A 12,219-nucleotide genomic window follows, 5' to 3' on the forward strand; every position below is an offset into this window, starting at 1 on the left:
GCCATGATAAAATCAAACATATTACAAACATAATATAACTGACTGGGATCAAATGACAGTCAAAAACACTGATGTAATCTTTTACTAATAACTGACATGCTCAGTGGAGGTCATTGGCGTGCTCATTGCCGGTTGAGTTTTTTTATCCAGATTGGTGGTAAAATTGAGAGAAAGTACAAATCTGGTGCATTTAAACGCCAGGAGGTAGAGAGTAAGATACGTTTAATTGCATCCTGTGCTCCTCTTAAATCTTACTCCTGGCCGTCTAAGGCTCATTAACTGTTATTGGTGTTTGGGCTGGATGTAGGCTAAAAGGTCTAACCTCTCTTTGCTGTGTGTTGAGTGGAACGTTAACATTATAATGACAAAGTGTTTTGTAGATCAAGAAGACTTTTTGAAAAGGTTCTGTGATATGGAGGCTACAAAGTTCATGAACCTGTTTGAATCCTTTTGTTCTATGAAGGATGGTGGAATACACAAATGTACTAAACTACAGCAGGCTGATCCAGGACAAGTGAGGTGAACTTCCATAATTAGTCTTTATTTAATTAAATCTGTCAGAATGTTGGATTTATCTATTGTTTAACTCCATGTCTGTCTGTCTCTGCCATTGGCGATGTGGTGAAACTGTAATTTGTATTTAAAAGTAGACCTTTTTGTTAGATGATTCCCCTGTTGTCTTTAGTTCTACATACACTAAATTAGAGTAAAATTTGATGATATGATCCGGTTATATTATATAAGGTAATACGAGTGTCTCTATCCTGGACCAGATTGACCCACTAGGTGCCATGGGCCCCAGTTTTCTGCTTGGACCCAATAGCAGGGCCACATTACTAGCACTAATGGTAAACTTGAATGGCTAGGAATGAAATTCTTAAGAAAATATAAATAAAAAGCACAAATGACATTTAACCGATTTTCTTCGTCATGAGGAGGATGTTCAAAGAGTTAGCAGGCTATATACCTAGCTTTCTGAGCAAAATATAGGCTAGTGTTGAAAATTTCCACCTGATATCTCCAAACTCCCCTGTCATTGCTCTTACTTCAGGACAGGAAGTAGTATTTTCTGTCTGTCGTATCAGTACCTGTTGGCTGTGCCAGACTTTGCCTGGAAAAGGCCTGCCTCTGCTGCCACTCGTACAGCTGCCACATGGTGTCGTCCCTCATTGACCTCCTCTTCTCTGCTGTGGTGACGGTGGAGGTGGAGGCGGGACGGAGGGCCCGGTCATACACAGAGCCCGCCACACTGCAGATGCTGTCGGGCCTCATCATGCTGTTGCGGGGCAGTGTGCGATAGCCCTCCGGGTAACGGGGCAAGATCTGAGCACGGTGGCTGGGCATGTTCCTGGGTAAGGTCTGGTAGGACGTCACACTGGGAGAGAAAACAGACCAACTGATGAGTATTGGTCAGTCAGTAGTTAGGCCTGATCAATCATTTTCTTATGTTGGAAAGGTGTAGGGTAGGATTACTGAGGCTCTGGTAATCTGGTGTCTCCATAAACTGGCAGACCTGTCTGATGGGTGATTGTGTAGCAGCCTGGTGTCATTGGCATATGATTTAATGAAGGTAAACTGATGGTCGGACACACGCAGCTGCACTCTGACTTTCAAATCCATTCTATCATTGCTGCACATTTGTTCCAAGTATTCAGTTTGCTCTTGTTGACAAAGTCATCAGATTGTCAGCAGATTGAGGTTGCACCAGAAATCTCGATTGTCTCGTTTGTGCTCGATGCACTTGGCTCAAAAAAGACCACACAGCCCAGCAAAGCTAACGTCAAGGTGCAGAAAATACCAAACTGTTGGAGTGCTAGTTGTGCTGGCTGTTGGGCCACAACGAAAAAAGACCACATAGAGTAAAAGAACACTGTCAAAAATAACAATCTTTATGCTTTACACATCAAGAAAGGTTGTGTCTGACTCTCCCTCTTTTGGAGCACAATCGACCAAAATGTGCAAAATACATGTTTGGTCCTTTTTATCGGACTTTGTAGAACAGTGAAGAACACCGAAGAGGATACAGTGGACAACCCCCAAACTCCAGCCTCCATAATTATTGTCCATGGTGGCTGTGATTACGAAAGACTTGAAATATTAGAACCTATCCTTGAACTCTGGTGTTGGATTTAGGGTTGCACTCAGTTTGGAGAGATCACCAAGCGGTAAAATCACAAAACAAACACAACTAAATCAACAGAAACAGGTTTGATAGGTGTTATGGGTAGCCTTGTTGTCATAGTGTTAATTACTCTGGTAGAATTGCAGTCAGACACATCACAGAGCAGAGTTTTGTTAGGATTCTTGAATTCACTTGAGATCACAGAGGGATGTTCGAGGGCAAAATCAAAAACCACATTCCTGTTTAACAGGTCAGAAACAGGTACTGCTGCCAGTTAGCAAAAGACAGTAAGAGATTTGTTCTTTTTTTGCTAACTTAAAAATATGCAAATCACTGAATAAATGAAAGCAGTCAGATACAACAGGTACTTCCACTTAGCTCATCCATACAGTGAAGAATACTGTATGAGAATCAGGACGAGGGCATCCACACATTCCACAGAAACACCTGCCCCACTGTTATCCAGCAGCCAGTGAATCAATGCCTTTATTCAAGGTGTATTGAGCAGGAACCGCCTTCATCATCTGTGTGACTTGGTATGTACAGTGGGGCAAAAAAGTATTTAGTCAGCCACCAATTGTGCAAGTTCTCCCACTTAAAAAGATGAGAGACGCCTGTAATTTTCATCATAGGTACACTTCAACTATGAGAGACAGAATCCTGAAAGAATCCAGGAAATCACATTGTAGGATTTTTAATGAATTAATTGGTAAATTCCTCGGTAAAATAAGTATTTGGTCAAGATTTCTGGCTCTCACAGACCTGTAACTTCTTCTTTAAGAGGCTCCTCTGTCCTCCACTCGTTACCTGTATTAATGGCACCTGTTTGAACTTGTTATCAGTATAAAAGACACCTGTCCACAACCTCAAACAGTCACACTCCAAACTCCACTATGGCCAAGACCAAAGAGCTGTCAAAGGACACCAGAAACAAAATTGTAGACCTGCACCAGGCTGGGAAGACTGAATCTGCAATAGGTAAGCAGCTTGGTGTGAAGAAATCAACTGTGGGAGCAATTATTAGAAAATGGAAGACATACAAGACCACTGATAATCTCCCTCGATCTGGGGCTCCACGCAAGATCTCACCCCGTGGGGCCAAAATGATCACAAGAACGGTGAACAAAAATCCCAGAACCACACGGGGGGACCTAGTGAATGACCTGCAGAGAGCTGGGACCAAAGTAACAAAGGCTACCATCAGTAACACACTACGCCGCCAGGGACTCAAATCCTGCAGTGCCAGACGTGTCCCCCTGCTTAAGCCAGTACATGTCCAGGCCCGTCTGAAGTTTGCTAGAGAGCATTTGGATGATCCAGAAGAGGATTGGGAGAATGTCATATGGTCAGATGAAACCAAAATAGAACTTTTTGGTAAAAACTCAACTCGTCGTGTTTGGAGGAGAGAGAATGCCGAGTTGCATCCAAAGAACACCATACCTACTGTGAAGCATGGGGGTGGAAACATCATGCTTTGGGGCTGTTTTTCTGCAAGGGGACCAGGACGACTGATCCGTGTAAAGGAAAGAATGAATGGGGCCATGTATCGTGAGATTTTGAGTGAAAACCTCCTTCCATCAGCAAGGGCATTGAAGATGAAACGTGGCTGGGTCTTTCAGCATGACAATGATCCCAAACACACCGCCCGGGCAACGAAGGAGTGGCTTCGTAAGAAGCATTTCAAGGTCTTGGAGTGGCCTAGCCAGTCTCCAGATCTCAACCCCATAGAAAATCTGTGGAGGGAGTTGAAAGTCCGTGTTGCCCAGCGACAGCCCCAAAACATCACTGCTCTAGAGGAGATCTGCATGGAGGAATGGGCCAAAATACCAGCAACAGTGTGTGAAAAGCTTGTGAAGACTTACAGAAAACGTTTGACCTCTGTCATTGCCAACAAAGGGTATATAACAAAGTATTGAGATGAACTTTTGTTATTGACCAAATACTTATTTTCCACCATAATTTGCAAATATATTCTTTAAAAATCAGACAATGTGATTTTCAGGAATTTTTTTCCTCATTTTGTCTCTCATAGTTTAGGTATACCTATGATGAAAATTACAGGCCTCTCTCATCTTTTTAAGTGGGAGAACTTGCACAATTGGTGGCTGACTAAATACTTTTTTGCCCCACTGTACGTGGTGCTTGACTGGATTTAATTATCAAACTTCTTTCGTTATTGAATTCTGCTACAATACAGCTATTTAAAGTCAAAATCTAAAATTCTGTCCGTCAAACAATGCTCACTGGCAGCTAGAAGATCCAACCAGCAGGCCTCAATTCAAGACCACACAACCTGTGAACATGTGTGACCATATAAATTCAAATGAAACATCTCAAGGGTCCAGGTTTTTATCATGTCTATGTCTGTGAGGGTTTTCTTGGCTGATATCCCTAGATGTATGACCATGCAGACTGTATATACAGCATATTTCTGTCCGAACGGTCTGGACAACCTACGTTGTTCCAGAAAGAACAACAGAGCTAGACCCGATGTCGTTAATGTAATCTGCATGGGGTGGTGCCTTCGTAAATGGTCACTCTAAGTGCCCGAGTGCAATCAGTCACAAACTGGACGTTGGAAATTTCGGAGCACTGTTCAAATGTAGCATTCCAGAGCACTACACTCTCAGAGCGGCCGTGTACCCTGGACACTCTGTCTGAGGAGACAGAGCAGCAGTACATGTGACAGTAAACCAATGTCAAACTACTACATATATTTAAATCTTTCACCAAAAGCAGGATTAGTGCCTGTAGCTGTAGTCAAACTTTAAGAAACAGTTTAAAAGGAAAACACATCTTGGGCCAGTCAGTGGTGGTACAATCAGCCATAGGGAAACATTGCTCCTATTCAGGTCTTCGAGGGGACAGCAACAACTGAAAAATACATAACTTCTGTGCTCTAGAGCTAAAATGTATTAGCTTATAACTTATAACTTAACACGAAAGACTAGATTTTCTTGCTGATAGCAAACAATAACAGAGTGTCCAAGTTTGGAGAGCGTTCACACTCAATGAATTATTAGTTACTAATTTGGATGCAAAAGCTTCTTTGTGGAAATTCCACAGATTGTTCTTTTCCAGCTTTCTGTCAGCAAAGCAGCTTTGCTTTCTCTCTGTTGGAGACTAAAAAACTGCAAAACAGTGCTGCAGAACTACAAGCACATGCCATCTGTAAAAAAGTTGATCATACTATCGTAATATTTGATGACATGCAACAATGTTCTCCAGCAGGTACGTTGTGATTACATGGTATGCAGCTTGGACAGCTGGGCTCCTAGGACACTGTGGTCTGATGACAGTGTAATACCGATTATTTTACTCTTAAGTAATTAAGTGACTAAACGAGTATGTATGTTATAAAGAGGAATGTCATTAGTGCTGTGGAAATGAGCATTATACTGACATGACCATTGAACCATTATAGTCCAGGTAACCATGGTCTGTATCAGCACCGACCTTTTGTTCTAGCAGGATATGTTTTGCATAAAATATGTGTTTGTGTGTAATTCACCCTTTATATTGCTGTCAATCAGACAGTTACCTAAATTGTAGGATGACTTACGTCTTACAGAATCATAACAAGAAAAAAAAAAAACACATCTGGGAGCACATGAATACACCCATTCATTCCAGGTTTCTCCATGCAGACACTCCCATGAAAAACAACAGACCTCGGTTGTCGACGCTGTTCTGTTGTGAGGACAGACAAAAGGTTTAACAAACTGAACTAACTACTAAACTAACCAACTGAACAGACAATTAAGTTACAACAAACTATGAACTACAGACAGTCTTGCAATGAGATCACTCCAGCTATGACACCACATCGGGCCAGGGTTGTGATGAGGGGGGGCAATGGTCCCTTCACCCCCCCCGCGCTCGGACCATGCCCATCTTATAACTCAAACTTCAGTTGGATCTCAGCTAAACATCGGTAACATCTGTCCATTTCCACAGCCGGACAGACTCAGTGGTGTAGTCTAAAATGATACGCAGGTATACGTTGTATATCTGCTAAGAAAGGTCCAGGATTTCCAAATACAAACTTAAAAACGCGTTTTATCAAATAATATAGCTCTGAGACTGAACTTTCACTTTAGCATTTGTTTTTCAAATCAATGAGCAAACAACCGATCTCTTTGTTCCAGAGGTGTGAGGAGCAGACTGAACAAACCAAAGCTGCAGAGACAGGTCGTCTTTCCTCACCCCATCCCGTTAGCAGAAGCAGGACTCTACAACAAAGCTACTTTCATGTCCCTCCTTTGCACCAAGTGCTGATAAAGATGACAGATGTGGTTCGGCAGCACTGAGCTTGCTCTGCTCTCATTACAGTCTCAATTCTATGACTTATTCATGGCAGCAGAAGGAGAGCGGAGCATCGGCGCTCTGTTCGTCTGTTCCACTGCGTTGCTCGGTTCAGCCGGCTAAACGCCAGCGCTTCCAAATGAGATACACATCTGTGATGACACAAAGTGCTTTTAGCTTTCACTAGTGCACAAGGTCAGAACAAGGACAGAGAAGATACACTGGAAAGAGGGCAAAGATGTAATGGCAGATATGAAAAAAGGTTTTACATTTTGTGGAGGAAATAACTGTGTGCTGTTTAGTGTAGTGTGCTGAAAACATTTTTTTTCTTTTTGAGAAGTACGCTGATTCATCTCAGCTGTACTCAACAACAGTAACACTAACAGTGGACCTGTGTGTAACATCTATAATGGTAATTATGGAGTTAATACATCGCAGTGACGCAATTTCATAAATCTTCAAAATAATATAATCGCAATTGGCAAAGTAGTTTCTGAATGTATGTCTCCATCCATTTTAATGGAGTATGAAGATCACTGGTATCTGATTGGTACTTGTGAGAGGAAAAGATGAAATAATATTCATCACAGGTGCATATTTAGTCTGTTATTAAGTTCTAAAATCTTGAATCTTGAAACTTATTAGAGGGATTTTCTAAATTAGTATGTTGCTAGTGCAGCAATGTGTTTTAGCTGCTGACTCACATATATAATCAAGGGGTCAAGGTTAAAGATTAAACATCAGTATTGAGTGTGACTGATTAATTAATCAGTCATTATCCCAGAGTAATAGGGGATCCCAATCAAGCCTGGTTGCAGAGCTCTGATTCACCAACTGCAGGAGTCTGCTGCAGGAGCTCAAGAGTCTGGTCAAGATGTCTCTAGATTATGATGCTCAATAATTTGCATATGTGTGATTACATCACACAACTATTTACCTAAATACAAGATTTAAAGAGAATGAAGTAAATCTATTAGCTGACAAACTGGATGAAATTATTTAGGAAGTTGTAATCATTTCATCAATATGAATCTAAATCAAACTCCTATTACAAAATGTTTTTATGAAGGCTGTTGTTTAGACTGGACCTGAAGTATCATGAATAGACTCCACCCTAGATTAATTAGAACACTTGGAACATAAACAGAGCTACCTAGCGACATCCAAGAAAAATAGTGACAGACAATGGCCACAAAAATGGTGACAAGCTTGTGTGAGGTGGATGCTGATTTAACTTCAATTACATCTCTTAAAACATTAATTCATTCATTAACCCTAACCGCTTATCCTGTTAAGGGTTGCAGGGGGGCTGGACCCGATCCCAGCTGTCATTGGATGAAGGCAGGGTTCACCCTGGACGGGTCTCTCCAGACTATCACAGGGCTGACACAAATGCAGAGGTAAAACAGAGAGAATATTGGACTGATATTCATCTGATGGCCAGAAACATCACTTCTAATGTTGCGCTCTAACTGCTGGATGTGTTAATAGGCAACTGTTTGCTTATCAACTCAAATTATGTTAATATGTCACTGTGTGTTTTCTCTTCTACCCCCAAGTGGACAAAAATGAGTAGTGTGAGTTCAAATCAACAGATTTCATTTTTAAACATTGACGGCTGCTAGCAGCAGCTCCTGTTGCTGCTGTGTCAACACGCACATCAGCAGGATAGGTATGTCACCTGCTACTGACCGGCTAGAGAAAAACAATATAAGATAACCTGCCCTCCCTAACAGAACGTTACACAATGTCAGACTGAATGAAAGAAGTGAATCCAGTCTGATTAACAGGCGAGTTCCAATCCTGTGGTATGCATGGTGGGGTAACATTTGAACATACAGAACCTCGAAAGCCCATGAAATTCCTGAAGAGAAAGCGGACAGAATGACCTCATTAAAGTCCTAATTTTGACATTGCGAATCCCCAAAAGGTTCCAAGAATAACAGTACGATTGTGTGAGCACACATGCACAAGTCAGTCTCACCTCCTGGCGTCATCATCTGGTCCTCTTGTCCTGTGTGTGCGGACCCAGTGTTCCAGCTGCTGCATGGAGTTGGTCCTGGACAGGCCCCTCTCTGGCTCCAGAGAGGGGCCTGCAGCAGGGGACTTTACTGGTCCCAAAGCCAGGCTGCTGTCCACCTCTGCCTGGCTGCAGTCCCCAGTCAGCTCCCCTGCCGTGGACCCCGAGCCATTGACCTGCGCAGGAATTTGGACATTGAGGTTGGCCTGGCCCTGGCGAGATGCAGACACTGCGGCGGCGATAGCGGCGGCCTGAGCCGGCTGCAGTTTGATGCTGCTGATTTTAGTCAGAGGCCTCTCTGCACTCAGGTCTCTCTGGAAGCCATACTTCTCCCCACGAACCGTAGCATACTTCCCTGCATCTCTGAGAGTGGCGTACCTATCCCCTTCTCGGAGCGTACTGTATTTCTTCACTGCCTTCAGAGTGCCGTATTTGTCCACAACTTGAATGGTACCATACTTATTATCTGTCTCCCTCACTATGCCGTACCTCTCCGTCTCCTTCAATGACAGCTGTCTCTTCACCTCCTTCTGGGGAACGTATTTCTGTCCCTCTTTCTGTAGAGTGTGCCTGTCTCCTATTTTTTGCAGTGCATATTTTTCTCCATCCTTCTTCAGCAGGTACTTCTCTCCATCTTTAGTCGGAGCATATTTCTCCTCTGACAGCGTTGCATTGCCCTTTCCGTCCACGTTCTGAACAGCATACTTCTCCAGATCTTTGTGAATTGCGTACACCTCTCCATCCTTTTGCAGCAAGGAATTCTCCCCGTCTTTTCGCAGCATGTACTTCTCTCCGTCCTTGTGGAGGAGACACCTCTCTCCGTCCGTCTGAAGCATGTAGCTCACGCCGTCTTTCTTCAGGGAGTACCTCTCCCCATCTCTCTGTAAGGTGTAGTACTCACGCTCCCTTTGGTCGTTGTGTTTCTCCGGGTCTTTTTGCCGCTTGTCGTCAGCTCGAGATAAGGAGTGTTGTCGCACAGGGTCACGGTTGCGTTCATTGTTCTGGATCTCAGGCCGGGTTAGGACTCTGTGGTTCAGTAAGTTGTTCAACTCCTGAGGTGTTCGCTGATCCACTTTCAACTTGTCCAGTCTGAGAAGAGAGAAGGAGAGGAATTTGGCAAAGAGTAGAGTTTTCTAAGAGATTTCAAAGATATGTGAAGAGTCAGAAGTCCTGTGTTGGTCTGACAGCCCCTCTATCTCTGTCAACCTTTCTTTCTGGCCTTCCACTGGTACACGTTTCTGATCTCTGCCATAAACCTGTGACAGCACAGGACTGGAGAGTCTGATCCTTCTGGGTATTGGCCCTTTCCTTTGAAATAACTCCATGGTCACACCAAGACTTTAAACTTGAATATTTCCTTTTGTGATTCTCTCAAATATTAGATGAAACACACTGTGTAGGATATACTGTATTTGGTATATTTAAGTGTAGGTTGGAGACTTTTTAAGGTCATCTAAACTAATACAATTAGTTTATTATCTAAAGATGGGCACCTTTTCACAATTTACCGAAATTCCTTCCGCAGTATAGTTTTGATTTTTTGTGTGTGTAATATATACATGTATATATATATATATATATTTCTTGTTTAAATTATATATACATATATATATTTTTTTTTTTAAAAACCACATCTGTCTTGTTCCTGTGTTGAGCACCGACCTTCTGACTGGCTCACTGTGGACCAGGGCAGCATCCGTCATGACTTTCATCCAGGACTCCATCTCTTTTGCCGTGTCAGTGCAGAAATAATACGTCCGCATGTTGGGATGAGTGGCCTGGCAGTGTGGGGAGAGAGGGGGAGATATGTGAGATTAATAGGAGGAAGAGGAGACACAGGCAGACTGAGGAGGTGAGAGAGAAGGAGATAAAACAGCAGCTTGATGGTGACCTTGAGATACCAGCTGGGGGTCTTAACATCATTCCTCTTGTGTAAAGTATGAGAGTGTGTGTGTATGTGTGTGTGTGTGTGTGTGTGTGTGTGTGTGTGTGTGTGTGTGTGTGTGTGTGTGTGTGTGTATGTGTGTATGTGTGAGTGCTCCCTGCCTGTCTCTCCCTGTGTCAATTGTGAAAACCATTAAGTTTTCAAGGCTGTATCTTGGCATAGGTAAAATTACACTAACAACTTCCAGTGTGTGTTTATTATATATTATACCATCCCAAGTCTTGCTATCCCAATGAGGTTCATATCACCATAGTAGGGATTTTCTTAGTGCTGATCACAGTGAGGTTGACATGTTTAGTATCATCATTCTTTGAACAGAGACCAAAACCTTTTTTCACTGACCGACTCTGAACTAAAGATGCTTCATAAGAAATAGTCCCAGCATGTAACCACAAACTTTATAAATGATGGTTTGTGTGCAAATTAAACAGATGAGAAACATGTTAACCAGTAAGCTTAATGTGGGCCAGTATACTCTATCAGAGCAGTTTGTTGGATGGTGGAAAAGCTTCGTAAACCCTTACATCGTGAGGCTGTTTGGAACAGCCAAAAACCCTTTTGATTTTGGTCGTGGTCGGCAACATGTCCTACGAAGTAGATCTGTTGGTAGGCAGATTTCTTTCACTTCGGACTGCTGTTTACCCCTGCTTTATGTCTTTATGCAAAGCTAAGGCTAACCACATCCTTACTCCAGCTCTATATTTGACAGACAGACATGTGATAAATAACTATCTTCTCATCTCACACTTAAAAAACAAACAAACAATACATCATGAACTCTTCCTTTAAAACCACCAGTGTAGCATAGATTCCTCAAGAGTTCAGGGAACTATGTGCTCCCATTGACTGGCTGTACGATAAGCATATTTTTGGAAATTGGACCAGCCCTTAAGAGTGTCATCGAGTCTATAACTCTCTATACCTTCCTCTACTGAAGGGACCTATAGCTGGACACATGTGATTTACCTTGAAGGCGTATTTCCTGCTGATGTGGTCATCCACCGACAACATGGAGATGTGAAAGCTTGGCAGCAGGATGCTTCCCAGGATGTTATCCTCTTTCTCATCTGCACCAAAGAAGAAAGAAGAGTAGTCATGTCTCTACATATTAGAGATGGACATTTGCTTTTTCTAAGCCACACGTCCTACACTAAACTAAGTTTAGTGTGGATCTGGCTCGGATGAGGTTCTAGATTAAATTAGGGCTAGGACTGGTAACATATGACCCTAAATATCCATCTTTGGTAAGTAAGTTTATCATGATTGAGAGGATGAACTGTCCAAGCTTAAATCACACACCAAAGGGAACGTGGGGTTGCTTGATATGCAGATGGAGTTGATTGAGGGGATTTCTAAAGGTCTTTGCGGAAAAAGTCCATATTTAATATTTTTTGTAATACATTTTTACATGTATCAGCAACATTTTTTATCGGCTGACACATTTTAAAAACGCTTTAAAAAATACTAACTTGTTGTGCAAATACCTTAAGGCTGATATTTTCATCAATATTTGTTACTCTTAAGTTCAGCTAGGACAGTTACATAGAAAACACCTGCTCTTGGAGGGAGCTCTCAAGAATCCAAGCAGCAACAAATATTTCACAGAAAGGCTCAGCACCGGAGAGATCTTAACACACAGGAATGAAGAAGTCGTATTCCTGCACTCAGTGGACACTACACCTTTCTCCTACAGACTTGTCCCTTCAGGTTTGGATAGTGTTGACAAGTCTCGCCTTCCACTATGAATGGAGGTCTACCTTCATCAGGAGGATGGTGTGAAGACTAGCAGGGGACGATGGAACAACACCTTCTAAAGGCTTATCAGAC

At 42.5% G+C, this 12,219-nt stretch overlaps 1 protein-coding gene across 1 annotated transcript in view; it reads right to left on the reverse strand.

Moving 5' to 3' along the window:
• LOC129112859 (pleckstrin homology domain-containing family A member 5-like) overlaps positions 1–12,219 on the reverse strand; it is a 199,800-nt gene that overhangs the window by 36,667 nt on the left and 150,914 nt on the right. Inside the window, exons 9-12 of the mRNA XM_054625097.1 lie at positions 11,359–11,459; positions 10,110–10,225; positions 8,412–9,536; positions 1,089–1,375 (exon numbers count right to left, since the gene is read on the reverse strand). Coding sequence (XP_054481072.1) covers positions 1,089–1,375; positions 8,412–9,536; positions 10,110–10,225; positions 11,359–11,459 — 1,629 coding nt within the window. The remainder of the gene's footprint in view (positions 1–1,088; positions 1,376–8,411; positions 9,537–10,109; positions 10,226–11,358; positions 11,460–12,219) is intronic.

The sequence above is a fragment of the Anoplopoma fimbria genome, chromosome 23, assembly GCF_027596085.1.
Source record: "Anoplopoma fimbria isolate UVic2021 breed Golden Eagle Sablefish chromosome 23, Afim_UVic_2022, whole genome shotgun sequence".
NCBI lineage: Eukaryota > Metazoa > Chordata > Actinopteri > Perciformes > Anoplopomatidae > Anoplopoma > Anoplopoma fimbria.